This window comes from Papaver somniferum, chromosome 7 (genome assembly GCF_003573695.1).
Source record: "Papaver somniferum cultivar HN1 chromosome 7, ASM357369v1, whole genome shotgun sequence".
NCBI classification, from domain to species: Eukaryota; Viridiplantae; Streptophyta; class Magnoliopsida; order Ranunculales; family Papaveraceae; genus Papaver; species Papaver somniferum.
Window position 1 is genome coordinate 238127879 of NC_039364.1, and position 27656 is coordinate 238155534.

The following is a 27656-nucleotide window of genomic DNA, read 5'->3' on the forward strand; positions in this document are numbered from 1 at the left end:
TGCTTGATACATATTATATAGCTTAGACACGATCTTACCATCACGTTTTGCATTCTGAACAAGATCCACCATCTATATCTGTGTCTCATCAAAATTCACACGCAGCTTCACGGGAATAGTTCTGTTATCAAATTTGGAGAGTACGGTTATGATAACACCACAAAAAATAAATGAAAATTAATATACTAAAAAGGAAAAATAGATTCCAGAAAAAAATTTACCTTGAAATTGCTTGCATGGCTTGGGAAGACATCAAGCTTTGCCTTCTTCCTTATGCGAATCTCCCACGGATAATAAACAATTTATTATTACGTCCACTGTATACTGAAAATATAAACATCTAAATATGAAATCATGGCATAGAACATTAGATTAACGAAATAGTAATCCTAGTTTATATAAAAGAATTAGAGTCACACATGAGCAAATGAAATATTTGGTTTCTCTTTCGCCTTTCTGTGTGTACATTTTTTGTGGTTCTTTAATTGAACATCTTTAAAGAAACAACAAGACGATAGGAGAGAGCTAGATCCAAATTGGATCCTTAACAATCTGAAATTTGAGCATGGATCTTTAGATACCCTTTTGGCACTTATAATGTGCATGAGCCACCTTTATACGATATTATTTGATATCAAGATTAACATATTTTTGATATCGTAAGACTTCAAACAACATGACCAACTGATTATTCTATAACCTATATTAAAAAAATTGAAATACAAACCAGTGCGAGACAAATAAGTTCGGACCAAATAGGATCCTCTGAGGCATCCTGATTTAGTTCCAATATCTGTGCTAGTGGAAGCAAAAACCCTCGGCAGCAGTTTGAGACGACTTCTCTGATGCTTGGATAATGCCTCGTTTCTAAAGGGCCTTCTACGCAGCCTCTACATTGCAAAAAGAATAAGCAATCAAAACAGAAGTAACTTGTAAGAAATCACTATACTTTAGAATATGTATTAATGCAATTCGAGAAGATCTAAAAGAACTTCACAACTTGGGTATTTAAAAAACTTACTTTATCTTTGCCCATGTTCATTTCCTGCACATTTTCTGCGAATTCCAACGATAACGCCCAATCAGTTCTTACCAAACATTACAAAAATAGTTAACATAATATTCTGAAGCAATGAAAATTATACGAGAAAGGCTGGCAATAAGCTGACCATAAACATGCTTTAGCAAGATGCCATTTCTATTGCTGCATGTTTGCGAATAAACAAGAACAGAAGAAACAAAAATGAATAAGTGATTGCAACATAAACAATAAAAAGACTACACCACATCCCCTTCTTCGGTTCCCTGCAACAACATAAAAACCCCAAATTCCCAGTGATCTTTAAACAAAGTAGAGATGAAAATGTGAGAAACAAATGTACATTTCATTACCGTTTGTTGGTGTCCAGTCTTCTGTTTTGCAATTGGACCTATATCTGGCAGAGTACTGTGCAAGGATCTACCCGCTCACCAGATTTTTGAATACAACTTGGGTATTTAGCAATTCCAGTCTTTTTCACATCATAATGACTATAGAAGAAACAAAACATTGAAATTTGCTTCTTCAGTTCCCTACAACAATATTCAAAGCCCCAAAATTGTTCACATGTTAAATTTAAATCCCTAATAAAAAAACATTAGAATCAACCCCTAACATAAAAACTAGAAGAAAGGTAACCCTGAAATTGAAAAGAGAAAGGGTTTCTTTAGAAATCAAATTGAAAATGTCAGGGAACCGACCCTAAACTCGTCATAATCCCATAGGTAGAACTCAATTCGAAAACCGGTTGACTAGATGAGGGAACCTATTGACCTATAAACTACCAATTAAGCCCCATCTAATTAATGTGGGACTGGAATCCCAACATCCCACCACGCTTCCAGACCCAACGTCCTCGTTGGCCACTCTATCGACACTGACCCGAAGGTAGCCCTTTCTCTTATGGCGACTTCACTCCCCTATAAGTATTCAATGCGGATGACAATTACGTCTATACATAGGTGCCCCAACACTTTAATCTAGCCTATAGGTCACCCCTTCGGTGGAGCGGGCATGGGTCGTGGTGGTTGGCTCTGATACCAAATGTTAGGGAACCGACCCTAAACTCGTCATAAGTCCATGGGTAGAACTCAACTCGAAAACTGGTTGACTAGATGAGGGAACCCATTGACCTATAAACTACCAATTAATCCCCATCTAACCAATGTGGGATTAGGATCCCAACAGAAAAAATAAATCAAAATTCAAAATCAAATATAGCCGAAATCAACACACAAAAATCTTTTTCCTTCATAAAAAAACAAAAAAAAGGTCATACGGATTAGGAAAACTTTTAGACAGTGTGGATTTAGTTTTGGAGACTCACACGGATTGAAAAGAATGTGTGCTTTTCCAGTCATTAATGAACTCCCGGTTTTAGGTCGGTTCCTATATATATGGGCATACCAAACTGGTCAGTTTTCCAGTTTTGCATCAAGTATGGAGCTGGCAAGCGAACTGACCTGGCTAGGTGGTAAACCTTAACTAAGTGAGGTTGATTCCCTACCAAGCAATGGAGTGTTGACTGGTCGATTGAAATTAGACTGAGCGATCATAATACAATCGTCATCGATGAAGACTCGATTGCCCCATATATCTCATCCAACGTTTCTAGACTAATTTATCACCTATAAAAAAAACTATTTCAATTTAATTTCAACTCATACCTTCGCTCCAATTTTCATTCTTTCAGTCTACAAGTTCAATATGGAAGTACGGTATCGTAGATTTACTTAAGCTGAAGATGAATGCATTTGCAAGAACTATGTTTTTGTTCCACCAGATAATGTCAATTATGCACCACAACAAAAGATCATTTTTTGGGAAAACACATTACAGAGATTTCAAGAAGAAATATTGAACCTCAACAATCAAGATGCAGATAAATTGTGTTGTCGCTTCCAACTAGTCAATATAAGGATGTAAACTTGTTTGTTGTTGCGCTTATCCAGGGCAATCGAAGCCGAAGAAATGGTGAAAATGAAACTGATGTAGAGTAAATGTGTATGGCAGTTCTCTGGGTTTATAACGGCCGATGCAATTGTATGACTTGTTGAACCATGTGACACTATTTGGTATTGGTACATGGCCTTAGAAAAAACAATATAATGAATTAACATTCTTGGTTGTTTGAACAACCGTGTTCACGTAGAGTTTGAACGAACTCGTGTAGAATTGTAGAAATTGGAAATTCAATCCTTTTTTACAAATGCCTAGCTAGAAGCTTATCTATGTATGTTAATTGATTTAGTTCAATCATCCAGTGTTCTTAGAAGCCTAGCTATATATGTTAATAGATTTAGTTCAACACTTATGCCTTAAACATATAGGTAAAGTTAGGAATCAACATATTATGCTTTAGTTCATCAATATGTGTGAGTGTATCATATCTTTGAGGAAGTCGATGATAACCTCTCTACAACTACTTGATTAAAAAGAGAATTAGTCGATCAACCTAGAGATTCATATGCATTTAGGAGGTGATTTTGAAACCTTAGTTTATATATATATTATAATCTTGTTTCTTTAGTATAATCATCCTTTTTTTTTGTCATTCGATTCCTAATTCGTTCAAAATTAGTATCAATAGAATTTAAGAATTTAGTTTCACCAATCTAACTTCATGTGGGATTGACTCGTATTTTCCCTATATACGTTGTGGACACCATGCACAAAAGAAGAAGCTCTTTGCAGGCCGCTCAATAAGCCATCAACTTTAATAGTTGTCATATCATGGTGGCTAAAAGTTACTAACCACACCAATAAACTGGTGAGTTGGTATAAGTGTCTACCAACAAATTAGCTTTGCGGCTACACACTGTGGGATGTTTACCTTTTGTTGTACTTTATGGTTGCCAAACACTCGTCACTGAAATGTACTATTAACGCAAACAACTTGATGGCTGGTTTAGGTGTCTACCAACATATTATTTCGGTGGGCAAGTGATAGACGCATTTATGTGTCTATTTTCATCTCTATTGTGTATATTGTTAATACCCATTTTTGTACTTATTTCGGTATTTTATCTCTTTGTAGGTGTTTTCGGAGAAATAAGCTTTTGCGGCGAAATTGGCTCGAAAAGTTGTTAAAGGCACCTGGGAGGACATTTGCTATTCGGACTCTCGCTTTGGATAGGGGGACACCCTTCTTCTTCACGTTTAAAACGGTTTTTGGCGGGAAAAATGCATGCAGACGCTGTTGATTTTGGATTGAAGATTTGAACGAGTTTCAGGGTGATTCAACACTGGAAATCGATTGGGCTGGACTTGATAGAGCAAAATAGGTTTAATACATGTGTTTGGATCGATCGAATTGGGCTGGAATTGCCGGAAAAAGGAAACAGAGTAAAAAAGGAAACACGGTCCCTGTCGAGTTTGTTTTTGGACATTCAGAGAGATTAAATGCAAGAAACTCTTTCCAAAGATACATATATATCTAAGGAAGAGTTTAAGGTAAGTGGGAAAGCTCAGAAACGCGTAAAACAATTTCTGCAAGGAATTATTGTCGTGACTTCCAAGGAAGGAAAGAAGAGATTTCGAAGCGATTTGGGAGAGATTTAATCGCCCTGTGGTGTATAAATAGGTTTCCTAGGGTCTCAAGAAGGGGTGTCGAGAGTTTTGGGTCGAGAGGAGAGCTCAGGAGGAGAGAATCGGAGATTACAGGAAGCCTGTCTCTGCTGCTGCTGCTGCTGAAGAACAAACATTGCAACGAAGAACAGCGTCTCAAATTCGCAACAGTGCTACAGTATTCTCTCTGTAACAGCTGAACAGCCACATTTATCTTCAGTTAGCCACACCTCCTGTAACAGTGAACTCTGTAACGCCAGTACGTCGTTGCATATTCACTAAACCATATCATCTCTTCAATAAAAACAACTTTTGAGCCATGATTTATTCTTTTGAGCCTGTTTTTGATATGAGAAGCTAAATCCAAACACTGGGATGACGGAGGAAGCCCTATTTCACGCATGTGGTAATTCTAATAATTCTTTTATGACTATTTGCATTGATTTTTAATCGATTTATGATTTTTATTGAATGGGTGTGATTTCGTTTGATGGTGTATGCTTGGTCTATGTATTTTTGATACATCATGCTTTTGATTTACAGTCATTGCTTTTCAAAAAATCTATTTTTGGCAAAGAACAAGAGTCCATATTTTTATTATTTGAACTATAATTGATTGGAATAATTATTTGAGTCGCATGAATGGAATTTGGTGGAATCCTGAGTCTCAGTCTCTCTCGACATTGTGACAAACCTTTTGTATATATATTTTCTATTTTTATTTTAAGTCTAGAACCCAGTCTTATCGAGTCCGAGTTGAACGAATCTTATTACCACTTTTTCTACAACAATTAAAATCACATCAATTTTTGACGTCGCTGCCGGAGACTTGTATTTAGATTTTTTTAGGTTTATTTTTATTTTTATTAGTTTTTGTTATTTTTTACGCCTTTTGGTATTTCTTGTTTGTTTTCAGATTTGGAATTGATCTAAAGAAAAAGAGAGAAAGTGCTGAAAAGAATAGCGAAGCCAAAGCAGGAAGGAAAAGTGGAATCCAAAACGAGTGAAGAAGAAGATCTTTCTTTTTTTTTTAGTGTTCTCTTTATTTTTTAGATTTTATTACTTTTTATTTTTAGAAATTGTATTAGGGTTACTTTATTATTTTGTACTTTTTTCTTTTCTTTTGGACTTTTATGGACATTCTTGGACATTATTTTTTTTAAACCCTAAGGAAGGGTCAAAATTAAATATCAACTGTTTGCAAGGAAGGACGACAGTTACGATACTGTCTCGGCCCCTCGGGTTCGTACACTGACATCGGAGTCGGTGGCCTGAGTCGACTTCAACGGTTCATCGCCCGTCTGGTACGGGAGGTAAGACTCTATCCACCCACGAATCCCCTGTCAGTGGGTTTTATTTTGTAATAACTCACACCCCTGCAAAAGAATGTCGAACTGGTATCACAATAGCCAATACAACGAATATCCGACTGAGTTTCAAAATGGACGTTACTACTTTGACCATAATGTGAATAGTGGTTGGGAGCATCAGCCTTTTCAAGGTTATGGCTCATACCTTGATGAGCCCAATTACTATCCACACACGCACCGGTCATACGAGCAAAATTCTTATATTTCTCCTTTAGAAGAGTCCCTCAGGAAATTAGAGGAGTCGAAACGTAAGTTCGCTGAGATGAATAACTTAGTTTATGACGAAAGAGAACTTTCTATAGAGGAATCCTTCAAGCTGATAGCTGAGACGAACGAAAGAATTGCTCGAAATAATCTTAATTTCCAATACAGTGTTTCCAATAATACCCTTGAAACTGAGGATAGTAATTTTCATAATCAAGATGACGAGGATAAAATTGGTAACACTACTTGTTTAGATGAGGTTCAACCATTTTCATGTTATTATAATGATGATTATGATGAGGATAGTGTTGATGAAGAATTTGAAATAAGTAGGCATAGCGATCAGGAATTTGTTACTCCAGTTGAGCTTAATAATAATATTATTTCTAGTTCAAATCCAAATAATTTTAATAATTATTCACCTATTCAAAAGGACGAGGATTTGATTAGAGATACTCCCGTTTTAGACGATGTAGTATTTCCTTATGATTACGAAGCCAACGATGGTTTAGAGGAACGAGTTTTTTCTGAGAATATTGTTTTAGAGTCTAGCGATTTAGAAACATTAGTCTTAGACAAAGAAAGTGAACTCGTAGAGATGAGTGAGGATGAACCATACCTAGAAGAATCAATTGACCATTTTCAGGAATCTAATGACCTTGAAATTAGGGAAGTTGTGACTAGTCTTTCTAGAGACACTGAAAACTCTAAGTTTGGGGGTGATTATCATTCTCCATGTGCTTTAACTATTAGAAAGGTCCCTCACTTGGGACTTGACATATGTGCCTCAACCATTTTACAAGATTATCTTCACACACGTTTTCCTGAACCTAGTGATGTCCATAAGGAAGTTCAGTTGTTAGAAACCCATCCTCTGGTTGATGAGGTTAGACCAGGCTATGATACCAAGATCGACTTTGTTTTCCCACCAAATATTTTTCAACCAATTGTGGGAACGTATAAATTTAAGATGTGCCAATTATTTAGTTTTGAGACTAAACCTAATTACTTTAAGAGATTAGGGTCGATACATTTGCTTAAGATAGACCACCACTCTCATTGTGGTCAGCTGTGTGAGTCAAAAATGATTGACTTTAAGGATCCTCAATTATTCAGGTTATTATTATGTGCTTTTAAATTTTTACTTGAGTTTCTTCAGACTCTAATACCTGAACCGGATCTTATCTTTGAGGAATTCCAACCCATGAAAATATTTTATTTGGACCCAGTTATAGAACCTGAACCACAGCTAGATGTAGTTGTCTTAAACAGGAAACTAGACAAGGGTGCGCTTTATTTGTTAATTTTCTTGGCAGGTTGCAGATCCCTTTTATTTGTGATAGCTCTATTTGGTTTTGATAACCCACAGAAATTTCGGCTATTACTTTATTCTATGAGGTGACTAATCCTTTCTTAGTCTGTCTAAAGACTTTAAACTTAGCACTTATTGGGAGGTAACCCAACATTCATGCGACACGGTAATATCTTTCCTTATCTCTTTTGCTTCAAATGGTAACAGTTTCTCCTTGTTCATGCTTTTAATTTCATCTTTAGAACATTGAGGACAATGTTAGATTTAAGTTTGGGGGTATGGGAGAAACTTTTTAGTTGCAGTATGAATAAATAAACTCCAGAGCTTAGAAATTTATGCCTATTTAGGATTGCACTAACTAATCTAAGTGGATGGAAGCATTTTGATTGTAGGAGTTGAGGAACCAATCTGATTAGATGGCAACATCTAGAAGAGTCTATTCATAAAAGCACAGAGCTCAGTTGTTAGGAATAACATGATAGTTTCACCATATCTCGTTGAGTCCTTTTCACTTCTATTTTTATTTTATTTTATTTTGTTTTTAAACTATGTTTCTCTAAGTGATAGGTGGGGCCCACGATTCAAGTTGTTACCAATGCTAGGGTGAATTAGAGTGATTGAGATACCATGAAAAAAAAAATGAGACCATACCATTTGACCAAAAGGAACAAATTCAATAAAGTCGACCACTGGTACCCTTGTATATGCCAGTGTGTTGATATTAGTCAGACTAATATCTCAATCCATTAGGATAGGTTCATTTTGGCGGAGGCCTTCAGACAGATATGGGAAACCCCGTTCACTTAGTAAACATCAAAACCATCTATGTTTTTCTATATCCATCTTCTTGATCTATCCATGTGATTAGTTTTGACTCCGAATATGATGTCCATAGTGCAACTATCTGAGTAGGGCTCTGTCACTTATATATGAATTTTAGTATGCTTGAGTGAAAACTCGTGTACAGCAATTGGAATTTCGCATCAGGGTACTTCCTCCTGTAGTCAATAAGTATGCCAACCAAGGAGATTCTTTAGTTCCTTCCAAGGTTCATTGTAGATAGCTAGGGTCTGGAGTAGTAAAGGTTTTATGGGTATATCTCTTGTAAGCCCTCCGGAGACAACACTCCGCCACTAGGGCCACCTAGGGGTTTAAAGGCTTATTGCATATGCTAAATGCAATCGACGATGCCTGCGACAGTGAGTTAGGATTTTGTAGTTTTGATTTGCTCGGGACTAGCAAATAATAAGTTTGGGGGTATTTGATAGACGCATTTATGTGTCTATTTTCATCTCTATTGTGTATATTGTTAATACCCATTTTTGTACTTATTTCGGTATTTTATCTCTTTGTAGGTGTTTTTGGAGAAATAAGCTTTTGCGGCGAAATTGGCTCGAAAAGTTGTTAAAGGCACCTGGGAGGACATTTGCTATTCAGAATCTCGCTTTGGATAGGGGGACACCCTTCTTCTTCACGTTTAAAACGGTTTTTGGCGGGAAAAATGCATGCAGACGCTGTTGATTTTGGATTGAAGATTTGAACGAGTTTCAGGGTGATTCAACACTGGAAATCGATTGGGCTGGACTTGATAGAGCAAAACAGGTTTAATACATGTGTTTGGATCGATCGAATTGGGCTGGAATTGCCGGAAAAAGGAAACAGAGTAAAAAAGGAAACACGGTCCCTGTCGAGTTTTTTTTTGGACATTCAGAGAGATTAAATGCAAGAAACTCTTTCCAAAGATACATATATATCTAAGGAAGAGTTTGAGATAAGTGGGAAAGCTCAGAAACGCGTAAAACAATTTCTGGAAGGAATTATTGCCGTGACTGCCAAGGAAGGAAAGAAGAGATTTTGAAGCGATTTGGGAGAGATTTAATCTCCCTGTGGTGTATAAATAGGTTTCCTAGGGTCTCAAGAAGGGGTGTCGAGAGTTTGGGGTCGAGAGGAGAGCTTAGGAGGAGAGAATCGGAGATTACAGGAAGCTTGTCCCTGCTGCTGCTGAAAAACAAGCGTTGCAACGAAGAACAGCGTCTCAAATTCGCAACAGCGCTACAGTATTCTCTCTGTAACAGCTGAACAACCACATTTATCTTCAGTTAGCCACACCTCCTGTGACAGTGAACTCTGTAACGCCAGTACGTCGTTGCATATTCACTAAATCATATCATCTCTTCAATAAAAACAACTTTTGAGCCATGATTTATTCTTTTGAGCCTGTTTTTGATATGAGAAGCTAAACCCAAACACTGGGATGACGGAGGAATCCCTTTTTCACGCATGTGGTAATTCTAATAATTCTTTTATGACTATTTGCATTGATTTTTAATCGATTTATGATTTTTATTGAATGGGTGTGATTTCGTTTGATGGTGTATGCTTGGTCTATGTATTTTTGATACATCATGCTTTTGATTTACAGTCATTGCTTTTCAAAAATCTATTTTTGGCAAAGAACAAGAGTCCATATTTTTATTATTTGAACTATAATTGATTGGAATTATTATTTGAGTCGCATGAATGGAATTTGGTGGAATCCTGAGTCTTGGTCTCTCTCGACATTGTGACAAACCTTTTGTATATATATTTTCTATTTTTATTTTAAGTCTAGAACCCATTCTTATCGAGTCCGAGTTGAACGAATCTTATTACCACTTTTTCTACAACAATTAAAATCACATCAGCAAGACAAGTGACAAAAATATATATACCTTCTAGGGTACATTTTGGTTACCTAATCTCGGTGTCAGGAGGCTAATAACAACAAATACCGTATTTCGGTTGTTAAATTATTGTCACTGAAGACTTACAACAACTGTATTTGCTGGAAAACTGGTGGTTAGAGCTTTCTGCTAGCCAAAGCTGTTTTTAGTTACAAACAATTGTTGCTGAAGAGTTCCACTCACTGCAGTTGGTAAGAAAATAGTCGTTAAAGCCAAGCTTTCTTGTAGTGTGTGTAGAAGACAGAAAAAGTACATTAGGGGGTTTCTACTATGTAGGACTGAATCTCTTGGATTGGCATAGCAAGAAACAAAATTCATAATCTTTGTCTACATGTGAAGCGGAATATATTGTTGTTGGCTCATGTTGTACTCAGCTTCTATGGATGAAACAAATGTTGGCTGATTATGGAATTGATACTGGAATAATGAAGATCTTTTATGATAATTCTAGTGCGATTCGAATCACTGAGAATCCCGTTGAGCACTCAAGAACAATGCACATTGATATAAGGTACCATTTTATTCGAGAACTTATGAAAATGGTATCATTAATATGGAATTTGTGCCTTCCGAACACCAATTGGCTGATATTCTCACCAAACCATTAGATACTGCTACCTTTCAACATTTACGGCAGTCTATTGGTGTTGTTCTGGTTCATTAGTTGTTTCTGTAACTCTTGCCCCTGTGCTTATCTCGATATTTTGGGCAATTGAGTTTGGAATTTCAGTAAGTGTTTACTTCAATTCTGCATTTGTTTCCGTAGGTTGATTTTCTGTCAGGTATCTTAGGGTGTTGTGTCAAAGAAATCCTTATTTTCTTTTGAAATTAAGGTCGCTCGTGTTGTTCTTTCGGGAATGACATTATATGAGGAGAGTTCCTAATTGAACTTGTGCTTAATTGCCAAATCTTTGTGGGGAGTGCGGTTGCAGAATATTTTAGGAGTTATCTTGTATCTTTATAAACTCCTCGATGAATGCATTTAGCCTCGGCTTTATGATTGCATCTAAACAAAGTTGATATGTGCTTACTTTTGGTCTTAAAGTGTCTCCGTGAAAATTTCATTAATCTGTTTTCGTACCTTTGCCAATTTTGTTGAAAAAAATGGGGAGAATTAATATGTAGTTCACACTACAAATACATATGGTTTTCAGATCATTATGTAAGGGGGAGTGGTTTCCATGTGAGATGGAGTATTGACTAAGGAGGAGTGATACATATCACCATAGTATTGTTTTCGAAGTTGTGATACAATTGAACTTTAATGCTGTATAATAATACTATGACGCTGTATAACAATGATTGAGAATTCTTATTTTCTCATTCTTATATCTACGGGTCTTCAACAACGATAATGCTAAGCTTACAACCTTTGGAATCATTGGATTACTTGGAAGTGACGAAGATTTCGAGTAATTTTGAAGATTAGGCATTTGGAATAGGAGCTACAAAAGTTAATGTATTTATTTTTGTATTCCATATGTATTGATAGTTTTTTCACTAAAATTGACAAAGGGGGAGATTGTTAGAGCATTTTTCGGTCGAACTCGCATGCGTTTCTATCTCAAGCATGTTTGTCAATGTTAGTGATCAAAACTATAAGTCTTGATTTCTAGTCTACTATAGCTAAGTCTCGGACTAGGATAAAAAGTGTAGTTGAGCTCAAGAACTCTATGGGGATCATCATACAAGACGAAGAAATACTCAAGGAACTGGTGGAACTTCATCGACTAAAAGGTATATGGAGACTTGAACTTATCTATCACTCAAAAGTCTATCTACTCTATCTCGTATCTCAAGATAAAATTCGTTTTGCTATGTAGATTATGATTATACACATTTTTTATTTCGAGTCGAGTTTATCTCGCCTATCTATTTCTCAAAATATGTGTTGGTAAGCTTTCGCTTTGCCCAAATTCATTTTTACCTAGTGATGAAAGTCATGATATGTTTCAATCACTTGACAATGACTTTGACGAAAAATGGTTTGTGAATAACAACAATATAACGTCCTCTAAGAATGTTTCAATGATTGAAATGAGAGTTTAAATTATATAACCATTATTGGATATAAGCATTGCATGGAAACACATACATGTATAAGTCATTAAACCAAAGTATGCGTACTTTCTTGATCAGGAAAACTGGAACAAGAGTCCGCGAACCCAGTTTGCGTACCCAATCCACGCACTGTCGGAGGTTCTCTTCCCGAGAAAATCTGTTGGAGTTTGTAAACTTTTACAAACTTATTTCGGGTACAGTAGAACCTCCATATATTAATACTCTATATAGTAATAACCTCTAGATATTGATACAAATCATAGTCCTGATTTGTGAAATCTTATTTTAACAAACCTCTATATATTAATAACCTTCGTATATTAATAATTTTGTGCTTGCCCGAGAGTATTAGTATCCGGAGGTTCTACTGTACTTAAGTCTGCGTACTTAAGTTGGTTATATCTAAAAACGATTATTCGTGAACTTATACTTATATTAACTAAGGAACGCAAGTTTTCAAACCGTGGCTATAAAGTTCATGAATCGATTCGAGTGAATCAAATCGTTTTTGCTTCGATTGTGTCTTGTATACTTCTATAAGATCTAAGCAATTGAACAACTCTCTAACTAGTTCATTTGAGTCATTTGAACTAGTTACGGTGAAGAAGAATATGGTTGATATGAAAGTGCTCATATGGATAACTATTTGGTTAACTACTGTTGAACCAACAAATGTACATGTTTGGGTACGGTTACACAAACCTAAAATCGTACATTTCATTTGTGTGTAACAAGCTAAGTTTTTGATCTAACAGTTGAAAGATATTAGCTTGAATCTAATCAGGTTTTCATCTAACGGTGAATATTGAGTGCTTTATTACTAAGCTAACATTGATTGCAAAACCTGATTTGAAAGACTATACAAGGGAAAACTCTAGCAACTGGGAAACCTAATCCCCACACCTCATGTGTGATACTAGTTGTGTTAGCTAGATTTGATTCTCCATTAACCTTAGTTTTCTTCTCGAGACCCTGTAGGTTAACGACTTAAAGACTTCATTGGGATTGTGAAGCCAATCCGATACTACTTTCTTGTAGTTGTGTGATCTGATCTTGCTGATTCTATCGTGTTGAGTACAATCGTAATGATTGGATTGAGATTGATATCTCTGATAGGCAAGATATAAAAGTAGTCACAAACATCTTCGTCTCATCGTTTGTGATTCCGCTACCATACGATTAAGATTTTTGTGAGGTGATTGATAATTCTAGGATGTTCTTCGGGAATATAAGTCTGGGTTATCGGTTGGTTCCTGTTCACCTTGATTTATCAAAAGACGGAACAAAAAATCGTAGGTATTTCTGTGGGAGACAGATTTATCTACTACCGTATACTTTTCTGTGTGATACATATTTGTTTATTCAAGTCTTCGACTTTGGGTCGTAGCAACTCTTAGTTGTGGGTGAGATCAACTAAGGGAATCAAGTGCATAGTATCCTGCTGGGATCAGAGACGTAAGGAGCGTAACTGTACCTTGGATCAGTGTGAGATTGATTGGGGTTCAACTACAGTCCATACCGAAGTTAGTTTGTAGTAGGCTAGTGTCTGTAGAGGCTTAATACAGTGTGTGTTCAATCTGGACTAGGTTCCGGGGTTTTTCTGCATTTGCGGTTTTCGTTAACAAAACTTCTGGTGTCTGTGTTATTTCTATTCCGCATTATATTTGTTATATAATTGAAATATCATAGGTTGTGCGTTGTATCGATCAATTGTGAAATCCAACCTTTGGTTGTTGATTGGAAACTGATTGATCCTTGGATATTGGTCTTTAGTACCATCCAAGTTATCTCTCTTGATTTTATTTAGACTCGCAGATTTTTATTTGCTTGAGTATTAAATCAAGAGATTGAGATATAAAGTCTTTGATATACTTTTAATAAGATTGAATCTAGTTGGATCTCTTAAAAGTATATTGGAGTTAGTCCATACGAATTAGTAAGCGAAATATTAGGTGTGGTTGTTAGACCCCCGCTTTTTCAGCTCTGCTCTTCTTCAGGGGAAGGGGAAAAATGAAAAAAAAATGAAAACTTTGCTCTTTATCTAGTTCTAGAACAAAATGTTATAGGAATAATTGCAGTGTGGTATTGTAGGCATGTATTCATTGGTGGGTAAACAATTGGGAACTAAACTTTCTTTGTGAACTGTACAATGTTGGAATGAATGTAAATGAGTTACGCTAGCAGGTTAATGTGAATGTGAACTACTTTCGGCAATTCGGTTTCATCTTTAATTTTTTTTCCAAAACAGTTTTATGCACAACTTCAAACAAAAATTGTAGTTACACATTCATCTATTGAAAACAGTTGTTGTCATTTCAAATATTACAACCTTTAAGGATGTTGTATTAGAGATTATGACTACACTAGATAAAGATTGTGAAAGAATGTATCACAATATAAATAAGAGTTGTGCAAGATTATTCAGCCACTCTAACAAGTGTATTAATAGTAATATTCACAAAAATTAGGAAAGTTGTGATATAGAATTTTACTACACATACTACAGTTTGTGAAATCAAGTCTTACAATATAAATAAGGGTTGTGTTAGGCTTTCAAAAAAAATCGAAAGAGAATCACAACCTTGGAAAAATATTGTCGAAATAGGAATCACATCACCCTTTGCAACTTTTAGTCAAACTTTGTAGAAAATCTTGGACTTTCTACAACCCTCTTCCACAATGTACGAAATTGAGTTGTCGTAGGGGTAGTGCAACTCTAACATGTAGTCGTCAATGTTGATTTTTTCCGTAGTGTTGGTATTGTTATTCATTGCATATCCTTGGATTACCAATATGTGTGAGTTGGTAGAACCGATCATACCTTGTTATGTATCTTGGTATAACTAATCACAATTCCTGACTTATGATTTGGTATGACTAGTTTTGATTAATTAGTGTAACCGATCCTAAGTAATCACCTGAGATGGTATGATAGATATTTGTAAATGGTGTGACCGATATTAGTAATTGGTGTACCGCTCACAAAAGAGTTGTGTAATCGATTCTTGTAATTGGTGTAACCGGTCCTAGTAATTGGTGTAACCAATCCTAATGACTGGTGTAACCGATATCAAAAGCAATACCATGAGTATATGGAAACCGGTCCTAGTAATTAACGTAACCGATCCTGGTAACTTATGTAACCGGTCCTGGTAACTTTTGTGACCGATCACAAGTGTTCCATATTAATGTATAACCGATCCTAGTGATTGGTAGAACCGATTGAACCCATGAATGTGATTTGATATTTGATCAATCACATAGTTGTCTTGGAATACATATGAACCAATTCTAAACTTGTATGGAAGTGTGGTATAATCGATTCCAAGATTGTAAATATGAAAGTGGATTTACAAAGAAAAGATGTCAACATACTTTGAACACGATCAGTAACACTTATCTTTTATTATTCAAAGATATTCCTTAATTACTCAAGGAGATCCCGGTTCGAAATAAATTAAGAATCTTTTAATTAAGGTTGTTAGTTTTATATGCTTTAATTACCAGCAATCAAATGCATATATTTAGAGAATAAAAATTAGTAATGTGCATTTACTAATTGGAGATTTTCTTTGAGAGATTTCGAAAAATATTGGACAAAGCATTTCCTGGAATTATGAAAACCGAATGGGCATTTATTGCATATCTTGAGAATACTTTCAGTTTTGGAAATTCCTTGGTGTCCAAACATCCTTGGTCTATAAATACCTAATTTTGCATTTCTAGCAAACTATCCTAAGAGCCAGGCAAACTATCCTAAGAGATTCATGTGGTGTTGTGCAGGTTTAATTGAAGATTAAAGAAGATTTGAAGACGAAGAAGATTTCTAAGTGGTTTCTCATATCTTTGTGTAATACAAACCTTGATTGGCTGGGATCCAACTAGAATCAGATTTATCCGATTGATTAGTTGCGTGAGATCAGCATTCACAATATATCTCTTTGTGATTTATTTGGATTGAGTGCGAATCTAAACTCTGCTACTTTTGTAGTTGTTGGATAAATTGATCTAACCAGGAAAAGGAGTTTATTAGTTTAAACGGAAGAGACTTTGCATATGAGTTGAGATATCTTTATCTTAAAGAATCAATAGAGTTGTTACCAAACAGGTTTGTTGTTCCTTTACTATTTGGAATATGATTCAAAGGAATTGTTCCAGTGGGTGCACTCATTGAAAGTCGGAAGCGCAGGGATACTGAAGAAACTAAGTGAACTAGGGTTAGTTGTTTGGTCTCAGTTATACGAAGTTGATTTATATTTTGTATAGCGGCTTAATTCTGAGAGTATTCAATTCTGGACTAGGTGACGAGTTTTTTCTGCATTTGCGGTTTCCTTATTAACAAAATCTTGTCGTGTCTTTTACTTGTCTATTTCGGCAATTATAATTGTTTATTATAATTAGAAGTAAAATACACATACGTTAACTCCGCTTTACTTGATAGTGATCATATAGAGTTTGGTTAAGTCCGAACCTATTATCAAGCAATCACACTTTGATTGTTGTATTATCTCGATCTCGTATCCATAGACGATCACACAAAGTGTGAATATTGATTTGTCGTATTGTCTCGACTTTGTCCATAGAAAATCACTTTTGGTAAGAGGACTTATATGTGGATAAATTAAAGAGTGTGGTGTATTTGGGTACCCTCGTCTTTTCAGAAGGACATATCATGTCATGTCAAAAAAAAACTAACCAATATTGTGAAAACTGCAAAACTGATCGACACTCGAAGGAAGGATGTTGGAAATTGCACCCGGAGTTGAAGCCAGCATGGTGGAAAGACCGTAAGCAAACTGCCACAACTATCTACAATAAAGAAGAAAACGAAGAAGATGAATATGAGGTAATCGACGTATCGCCTCTACCTGATCACAAACTTATAATGATGACAAGAAAAGGGGTCGCAACTGCGAAAACAGAAAAATACACTTTTCCGGAACCGGCAACACCAGAATATGTCAAAAAGAGCTATTTTGGGTGTATGCTCAAGTCGATAAGACACGGGTCCTTACTTTACTTGATAGAGGATCACAATAAAATTTGATATCTGAACAACTTGTGAAGAAACTAAATTTGAAGATAACACCACACTCTAAGCCATACCCGTTAGGATGGTTGAAGTAGGATACAAAATGCAAGTGAGTCTCAATGATCCTTCGAATTCGCCATTAACGGGAAACATATGGACCACGTAACATGCGATGTTGTCCCATTAGATGTGTGTCATATTGTTTTAGGTACTCCTTACCTTTGGGACAGAGATGCAACATACTTATGACGTGAAAACGTTTGGAAGCTGGTAAAAGGTGGAAAAATATTTCACATTCTAGGTTCTAAAGAACAGAAGAATCTACAACTTCTGGCTGCACAACACTTGGTAAACGCTAATCAGAAGTTTAGTCTATTCACGGTTCGATAAGCTGTCAAAGAACCAAGTGAATTGGTTTGTGAAAACTATTACGAGTGCACTAAAACAGAAAAGAACGGTCTGCAACAGTTGTCAGAAGGGTTTGAAGACACCCTGCAACAGTCGTAGAAGGTACCACCAAAACAGCGTGTGGAACCATAAATCAAGCTACTTGAAGATCAAAATGAGTCGTCATCGTTAAAAGTTACGCAAGATTTAGCTTTATGTGAAGTAACAAAAGAAGATATGATTCTTAGCAAGAAGAAACAACTAACTAGAGTTGGAGAACAATAATTGTTTCAAGAATGTCTTAAGGGGAAAATTTTAAAGTGTGCAAAGTGGTACTCAAGAGTTAAGCTGCAAGCTAAACTTCTGCGTATCTTAACTCAATGCTTTTGAGGGACCAAAATGTTGGGATCCTAGTCCCACATTGGTCTGATTGATGGGTCTCGATCTGTTAAGTTTCTGTTGATGATGTAAACAATGAAGTTGGGTTTGAAGGAAATTATCAGATCGGATAGCGACTAACTCAGAGACGGGGGTTAGGGTTTTAATTTGATTTTATCTTATAAAATCAAAATAATGTATGATAATTTTAAATTTTAATTTTGTTGATGTTAACATAGATGTATGATGATTAATGTATCAAATTCGTACTGTTCCTTTGAAGTTCTGTAAATTTGTTATGATGGGTTAGTTTTGGTTGAATTTGAATTGATAAATTAGGGTTTGTGACTGTTAATTTAGGGGTTTCTTTTAATTAGGGTTCTTGAGAAATTTTTGGGGATTTATCTTATATCAACCTGTTTTGCCAATTCATGAAATGGGTAGTTTTATTTTCATGATGTCTAATGATTCTTCAATTTAAATTGGTCCAATCTGAAGTTTGAGTTCTTAAATTGGTGTTGTTGGTAGTAGAAATTGTACAAGGAAGATGAAGGTGGTATTGTTGATGCTTCCAATGGGTTGATAAATGAATGATTTGAGTTGTGAATTAGATGTATGCTAGGTTGTGCAGGTGAGAAGAAATACAAGCCTGAAAATGGTCGGAATAGTACCAAAATCAGACAAGACACTGACTGATTAATTCTTTAGTGAGTCGACTCAGTGATTCGATGAACCCTAACCAACCGAATCATCCTTATCCAGACCAACTCAATTGAGTACTTTTGAGACTTTTATCAGGTGTCAGCTAGAACTTAACGACCTTAACAAGTCGTTAGTCGTTTTTTAAATAAAACGGTCAGGTACTTTTGAAAATTTTAAAAAAACTAGGGAACTTTTATTAGTGTATTTCCAAACAGGGACACAAAATTCCCTTATTACATTTTGCACTTCTATCCTTTGTGTGGCCGCTAGAGTAGGATGTCGATGAGGATGAAGCTTTACGTAGTTGGTTTCAACATAAAAAACTTTACTGTAGAATATATGTCCATGTAAAGTTCGTATATAAGTCCATGTATATGTTGGATCCTTGTATTAGAGTCAATTGTAACTCATATCCATATAACTTAATATAAATACATGCCTCAATAACCTAAGATGGTTAACTGAGAGCTTCCATAATTGTTCATGGTATCTAGAGCCAGAACAATCTCTCAGAAACCCTCAAAACTTCTTTCTTTTCTTCTTCAAAACCCTAGCCTGTTCTTTTTCTTTCACCATGTAAACTACTTCAACTCAAGACTCCTCTACTATTTCAATCATGTCACACAATACAGGAACTCCAACTATTGCTGCTTCTCAATCAATCAGTGTTGGCTCTTTCATGACCTCATTTTTTCTTCCTTCATCAACCAAAATATTTCTCTTAGACAGAACTAATTTTCTTCTCTGGGAATCTCAAGTAACGCATATTCTAAAATCTCATCGTCTTTATAAATATCTTGTTGATTCATATGAAGTACCAGCTCAAGAACTTGTTGATGCCGCAACTGAAGAGAAAACTCTTAATCCATCTTATGAAGAATGGGAAGTCATCAACCAAACTATCATGTCTTGGATCAACTGCTCTCTAACTGAAACTATGAAATATGAATGTGCTCGACGAGGCAATTCTCGTGCAGTATGGAAGTATCTTCGCTCTAACTATGCTACTATCAATCCATCCAGAATCCTACAACTCAAGGAAAGCTTATCAACCATTCAAAAAGGTAAGTCTTCTATTTCTGAGTATATTCTCAAGATTAAGGACAAGTATTTATACGGACGTTATTGCTAGAACCTCTCTACCAACCTTTACTGAACTTCATGTTCTCATTCTCTATCACGAGTCTCATCTACAATATCTTTAAAGTCTCCAAACTTCGGCATCTGACTTGTAAACCTCGAAGGTTTTCTTTGTTGGTTCTCAATCTAATGGTCATGGCCAATCTTCAAATCGTGGTCGTGGATCCTTTAATGGTCGTGGTAATTGGAACTCAACTGGTAATGGTCGTGGCCGTGCCAACTGGAATAATAATGTTCATCCAACTGGGAACTCAAATGGTCGTGGAAACTGGAAGAATGGTAGTTGTACTAACGGTGGCTGGAACAATGGTTATTCCAACAATAACTAGTCCAATACTCGTGGTCGTGGAAACAATGGAGGTCCTCCATTCAACAATAACTATTCCACTGGTTCTTTTGGTCGTCTTTATGGAAATGATCGTGGTAAAAATGCACCCTCAGTTCTTGGCCCACCACCCTCATCCTCTGTTGTGTGCCAATGGTGTGGAAATACTAGTCATACGGCCCAGACTTGCAATCGCCTTACGCAAGCTCAGACCATTGACTTACCTCAGGCCTTCTCAGCAATGCAACTGCAGTCCATTCCGTATGAAAATCATTGGTTTGCTGGCACTGCTGCTTATGCACACATGACTTCTGATGCTTCTCAGATGACCAATCGAGCTGATTATAACGGTAATGACAAAGTCCTTGTAGTCAATGGTCGTATTTTTCCCATTACAGGGACTGATGATATCACCATAACTTCTCCATCATCTCAGATATTACTGAAAAATACTCTTCGTGTTCCTTCAATTGCCAAAACTTTAGTATATGTTGGACAACTCACTCGTGATTCTAATTGTGTTTTTGTCTTTGATAAATTTGGTTTTTGTATTTAGGATCGATGAATGGTAATTCCTTTGTACAAGGGCAATACTGAAGATGGCATGTATCCCATTCTCAATAGCAATCATTGTTCTCCTAAGTCATCCACTTCATCAGCTTTTTCTGCCACTACAATTGGAGTTCGTACAAGTCCAGCAGTATGGAATATGTGTCTAGGTCATCCTAATAATCGTGTATTTCAGTCTCTTAAGTCTAGCCAATCTTTATCTTTTACGTCTAGTATTTCTTCTTTTCAATGTATTTGTGCTAGTTGTGTAGGTGCCAAGCACTATCGTCTTCCTTTCTTGTCAAGAACTACTTATTCTAATAAATTAGTGTTGTTATTCATCCTGATTTATGGGGTCCTGCACCTTTTTCATCCAAATATGGTTTTCTTTATTTTCTTTTGTTTGTTGATGAATGTTCTCGTTTTACCTGGCCATATTACTTATCCGATAAAACTCAAGTGTTTCGCTATTTTTTGGACTTCAAAGCTATGATTGAAAAACAATTTTCAACATCCATTATTGTTTTGCAATCTGATGGTGGTACTACGTATGCTAATCCATTAAAATCTTATTTGGTAGCTAATAGCATTCAAAGCCGATCTTCCTATCCTAGCACGCCACAACAAAATGGTCTTGCTGAGCGGAAAATACGACACATTATTGAAACTGGTCGTGCTCTTATGCTTCAATTATGCCACTGATGTCTACTTGATTAATCGTCTTCCCTCTCCTGTTTTGTCGAACAATACTCCTTATTTTGTTGTGCATAATAGAGCTCCAGATTATGATTTTCTCAAATCCTTTGGATGTCGTTGTTATCCTCCACTATCTCATTTCCTCCAAAAGAAATTGCAGCCAAAAACACTTCCTTGTGTATTTATTGGTTACAGTGATAAACATAAGGGTTATAAATGCTTAGAAGTTTCAAGTAGTCGTGTTTACATATCTCGACATGTAATTTTTGATGAGTCTGTCTTCCCATATCCCATTGATGTCGGTGTTAAAATCAACAATTTGTCTTCTTCTCCAGCTACGCGCACTCTGTTACACTAGTCCAGAAGGGGCTATAAATGACGAATGAAGTCTGTTATAAATCATGATTAATCACGATTTTCACCTGTTATTCGAACCGTTATTTATTTGGTGTGACTTTTTCTAAATGACAAAAAGAAAACGTTATTAAATATGAGGAATAAAATTTGTGATTTAAAGTCACATGCAAAATCCATTAGTAAATAAAATAAAATAACAGATGATTCCTTCCATAATGAAAGTATCTACTGCCACAGTTATTTTCTGTTAAATACAATGACGGTTAATATCCATCGTAAGGGAGGTATCTCAAATTCACCCCGATTCAGATTGATTTTGGGTAAATCCAGTTAGTTTGTTATAAAATTAAAATTACAATTTCAACTGAATCTGAAATTAACTTTTATTAATTACCCAGCATAACATCCAAGAAAATGAAATCATCAAATACAAATGGAAAGATACTACATATTTGAACATTAGAACTGTATTCAATCTACTTTCATATACTCCAGTGTTGTTTTTCTGTCTTTCAACATCCAACTGTGCTTCCAAGGCTTCATTTTTCTGCTTCTTCTTCCGCACATTGACCTTCACTTCCTGGAACTTGGCCTTCATAAACGCAACAACAAGAATTTGAGTTTTAGAAACACCAGCACCCATTATGCGTATGTAACCCTTTCGATCAACGCCAAATATTTAGCTATATATATGAAGCAAATTCGGATTCATTGCAAGTTACAAAACAATCAAAGATGGAAAAGAAAAAAAAACTCATTGTTTATACAAAACAATTGCAAACCAAATAAGTAAGCATTATAATAGTCTAAGAAAGCAACATAATCATCACTACACCATCCAATATCAAAATTCAAGAAGAAGTAAAAAGATTCGTGTAACAACAAATTCATAACTAACCATGGTAAAAGCGTCGGTGCCCAAACACTTCTGCGCTGAAGGATCCTGGTCATATGCCTCCTCCACTAGTGCCTGCACATCGACAGAAGCCAATTAAAGCTGTAGACGGATCAAAACCATCAAAAAATCTATAAATTCTCAAACAATGATAGTACCGTTTACATGATAAACTTAAAAGTATAGAAAGAAGAAACTAACCTCATCATCTTCAACTTCCTCTTCATTCTCAGTATCCATATGCACCTTGGGCTTGTGAACACCATCCGGTATCTGCATAAATCATAGAAGGTTAGCGATACACCATGCATATCAGTGATGTTAGAACTTTAAGAGCAATGTCGAACAACACAGAATAAGATACCTTCTGCATATCCTCTCTTAAAACAGGCTTTGGTGTACAAGCATCTACCTCCACAGGAAGCCTATGCTAGTCCACCACCACCTGCAGCACCAACATCACCACCTCCTAATCCTACATAGGCACCACAAAAGGACTCCTATAACATAATCCTCCTTCCTCAACACCTATCCACCAACAACAAATCCTCCACAATGTCCTAATATAATACAAAAGATATCAGTACATTTAAGATACAAATTACTAAATCCTACAATACAAACTTATAATGTTCGATCGAGATCAGTGAAAACATAGTGTTCAATCAGAATTTTGAAGGAACCCGAAAGCCAAGTTAGAACATACCCTCACCAGAAATGAATACTAATACCACTCGTGTCCAATAGAGGTTCCAAAGACAATGAAGCTGAGGTCTCCTCCTTTGTTATTAGAAGAGTTCAAATAAGCACATAAATAGAACCGCAGTTGTCAGCTACATGGATACCAGCTTCGATAAACATTCGAGTCTCCCTGGGACAAAAAATCCCAAGTACAGTTGCCTAGCAATAGCCCTGCCCTACTGTAAGTAGGGCTTTAAATGACCACCATCAGCATAAAGATGGTGCACATATCATCAGCTTTCCTGATCATGTGTTGGTGCTGGAAAAAGAAAGTTTTGTTTGAAAAAGAAAAATGAATCAAAGACAAGTGACTAATGACTAAAGCACGTGTATGAGCTGCTACTAATAGGTAAAGTAATTACTCAAGCTAAGAAGATGCTAACAAAATAATTAAACAACTATATCTAGCTGCAAACAAAAAGAATTGAGAGTCCCTAACAATCCTCAGTCCAAGCTAAGCTACCTAAATATTGTCCGAAGAGTAAGACAATCGTTCCCTACTGTGCAGCTGATCGCCAATCAAATTTCAGACTTCTTAAACACATTTCAACAGAATGGTAATCAATCATGTTCCACTAAGCACAGAACTACAATTCAGAATAACAGGAGAACCGAGCACAAAACTGAGCACCAATCATGTTCCATTTAAGCACATTGAATGAAAATATTATAAATAGTAATCCTGGCTTTAACCAAAAACTGGAGAACTGAGATCTGTCATGGATTTTCAAACCCAATATAGGATTTACCAATTTACATATGCATCAAAATGAAAATTTCCTTCAACCTCATAAACAAAATAAAAATAAAGCCTTAAAAATAACTTCAAAATGGAACCTTAGATTTTGAATTAACTGCATCCATCCATTTCTAATCCAAGTAAAACAAGTTCAACGCAGATAATAAGAGAATTGAGAAATTGAACCCTAGAACTCGATAACTCAACACTAAAACATACAAGCGGGAAAGAAAGTAAGAAATCAAACCTTCGAGATGGAGGAAGAGAGATCAATCTTACATAAACCCTGGATAAACAATAAAAGTTATTTTCGGAGTCATTATCGAAATGAGTTTAATAATCAAAACGATCAAGTTTTCGAGCTTTTACCTTCTGAGACATAACATTTGGAGATCCAATGGTAGCCGTAAAACAAGAATCTACTGAAGAATGGTACATGACGTATTTGACTACCTCTATCACTTTCTTCTCCTTCTTCTTCGTCTTCCATGATTTTCTTTACTGGCAATGCTGATTCCATTGTTAAATTACAAAACCCACTGATATCAACTCCGAATTTCACTCTCGATTTTCCCTATGTTTTGAAGAAGAGGAACAAAAGTGCAGCATGAAAGAGAATGAAATAATATTGTTATTTCTGGGGCTTCCATTTCCCGAGAGAAAAATACCGTAAATTTGCTTTCCCAAAAATGTAAGCCCATTAATGGCTTATCTACAATATACGAATCCGATATGTTTAGCCTATCAACGAATCCGATAGGCTTGGCCTATCAATGGTTAAGTGACAGGCGGTCAGAGAAGAGGAGGAAGAGCGAGAGAAAAAGTTGGGTTACGGCAAACCGACCAAAAACAAGATTCATGCCAACTATGTCGGTGGCTAACCATTTTAGGAACATGATATTATACCTGGCTACCCGTTTTTGGGTGCCCAATACAAAACTAATGGTGGGCGTATATAAACTTAATTTATCTGTCGGATATTCTCTGTGATTTAGTAGTTCATCTTTAAATCACACGCCTAGTAAATTATCACGCTTGGGAATGACCGTGTTTTAGCGTCAAAAGGTGGGCCCTTCTATTTTTATTTAATATAACGGAGTTTGTTTGTGAAATTCTAATCACATAATTAATCTGTCATTTAAAAGCGTGATTTATAGTCCTTTCTGGACTAGTGTTAAGATGGCCAAATATGGTTGCAGCTACACATCTTTCTCCAACTCCACACCTAGCACATACCCTCTATACTCCTGAGTTGTCTACTACTTCAATCCCCGTTCCACCAATCTCACCAACTCCTACATCGTCTACTCCATCCTCTCATATGCCTACTTCACCAACTACTCCTGCATCCTCCCAAAACTCTAGTGCGCCATTATTATCACCTACCAGATTATCATTTTATGTTGATCCATCCTCTCAATCTTCTTCTCCAAATTTTGTGTTATGAATCATCTTCTTCATACTTGCCTACTAAACATGAGCCACCTCAGTCGATCACAAGTGTGCATCCCATGATTACCAGACTTAAGGATCATAATATTCAACCTAGAAGCTTCAAAGGTTGTTTCTCCACTCGGTATCCAATATTACACAGTTTTGCAGCTGAGTATCACTCTTTACCTACAGAACCATCCTGTTTTACTATTGCCTCCAAGTCTTCAGAATGGTGGGCATCCATGGTTGAGGAGATTAACGCATTATTACGTAATGACACATGGTATCTTGTTCCTCGTCGCCCTGGTATGAATATTATTGGTTGTAAATGGGTGTATCGAGTAAAACAGAAGTCTGATGGATCACTTGATCAACGCAAGGCTCGTTTGGTTGATAAATGGTACTCTCAACAACATGGGATTGATTATGATGAAACATTTAGCCCAGTTGTAAAACCGTGACTATTCGCTTGGTTCTTAGTTTGGCAGTCTCTTCCTCTTGGCCTATTAAACAGCTAGATGTTAAAAATGTTTTTCTACATGGGTCTCTTGATCAAGAAGATTATATGGAGCAGCCACAAGGATTTGTGGATCCTCGATTTCCTGATCATGTTTGGTTGTTACACAAAGCGTTGTATGGTTTGAAACAAGCACCCCGTGCTTGGTTTCACCGTTTTGCTTCATTTCTTATAAAACTTGGATTTAAATCCGGGATAATTGGAGTTTGGTACTCGGGTTATGACCAATACTAGGCTTTGGTCTAACATTTGTCCAACGTTAGGGCTTGGTACCTGGACTGGACGTTGACTAGAGCTGACTAGGTTAAGTCATAACTTCTGTTTAATAATATAAAATGTAATTATTAAAAGTTTTACTATCATACCCTTTAATTTTCTTAGTGTTTACTGTTTACAAAACAATTCCCTACAAACGATTTTACACCATGACCAAAAACTAACGCAGCAGTAAAATAATTTCTTGACTGGTTTTCCGGCAGTAAACCAATCCAAAACGATGCGAATCCAACAGAAACTCATTCAAATCCATGTATCAAACGCGAACAGACCCATCTCATATTCCTTTGCCTAATTTTTTTTCGATTCCCTCCAAATCTCTTCGATTTCTAGGGTTCATATCTACACACCAATTCAATACATCACCCATCTTCTCGACAAACCTACTTCAATTCAATCCATCATCCATGAACGAAATATCCTAGAATTCTCCAACTATGCAGATTTCCTCCTTCCATTAATATGAACGGCAATCAACCCGTTACTGCTCTCTGTTTAAGAACCCTAATTTCACAATCTTCTCATAACTTTATTAGACCCAAAAATTGATGCAAACTCTATGTTCATCCTCCAATTAAATCTTATTCTCACCATAAATTTCCTTCATCAACCTCTCAAATCACCAGCATCAATCGTTCTTCTTCCCTGTAAATTTGATAACAACTTCACCTCTTCTTCAATTAGTTCTAGTCTCTGAAGAAACACCATTTTCTTGTTCTTGACAAGAACTAAAACCCAACAATACTAACTTGTTCTTCATATGCAATTTCAGAATCATTACCATTATTCAATTTCTTTTTTCTCTGAATTTCAGGTGGAAATGTTGATTGAGGAGAGAATTTTTCGATCACTGGTTATATTTTAGAGATGGATTATGATGATGGGAAGGTGACAGTGGTGGGGGATGATATGATGATGTTATGCTAGAAGAAGACGATGGAGGTGGAGATTATGAAAGTGGGAAGAACGGATATTCTACAAAGGTGGGCGGAGAAAAGAGTGAAGAAGAGAAAGAGTTAGGGTAATGGATTAGATCTAGACCGCAGAGTAATTGAGTCTATTAAAGTCGTTGGATGGCTTATAAGTTGGGAAAGTCAAGGGGCAAGATAGTAAACTCTGCTAACAATTTCATTTGTTTTTTTTTAAATTAATTTCTTAACATAAGTTAATATCTACCTAGTCAACCCGAGTCAACGTCCAGTCCAGGTACCA

The 27656-nt window shown here is 36.2% G+C and overlaps 1 protein-coding gene across 4 annotated transcripts; it reads right to left on the minus strand.

Annotated features, from left to right (window-relative positions):
- Window positions 1–22192: 22192 nt before the first annotated feature.
- On the minus strand, window positions 22193–24862 carry LOC113299936. 4 transcript variants are annotated; one of them, XR_003335269.1, is made up of 7 exons: window positions 24587–24862; window positions 24465–24503; window positions 23444–23737; window positions 23102–23297; window positions 22939–23010; window positions 22741–22812; window positions 22193–22525 (listed from the first exon to the last, which is right to left on the minus strand). XR_003335269.1 is itself a non-coding variant. In XM_026549063.1 (7 exons), exons 4-7 carry the CDS (start codon window positions 23108–23110, stop codon window positions 22219–22221), a joined length of 369 nt encoding a protein of 122 aa, XP_026404848.1. In that variant the 5' UTR covers window positions 23111–23297; window positions 23450–23737; window positions 24465–24503; window positions 24587–24861; the 3' UTR covers window positions 22193–22218. The 4 variants fall into 4 exon arrangements, 3 of the variants coding, with proteins under 3 accessions (XP_026404848.1, XP_026404847.1, XP_026404849.1); XM_026549063.1 differs by having other exon boundaries at window positions 22193–22434; window positions 23450–23737; window positions 24587–24861; XM_026549062.1 differs by having other exon boundaries at window positions 22193–22434; window positions 24587–24861.
- Between the last annotated feature and the right edge of the window lie 2794 nt (window positions 24863–27656).

Coding starts and splice junctions, on each gene's coding strand:
- LOC113299936 (XM_026549064.1), bottom strand. Junction 22,813..22,938: donor AGGAAGTTGAAGATGATGAG/GTTAGTTTCTTC, acceptor GTCGATGTGCAG/GCACTAGTGGAGGAGGCATA. Junction 22,435..22,740: donor GCACCGACGCTTTTACCATG/GTTAGTTATGAA, acceptor GCGTTTATGAAG/GCCAAGTTCCAGGAAGTGAA.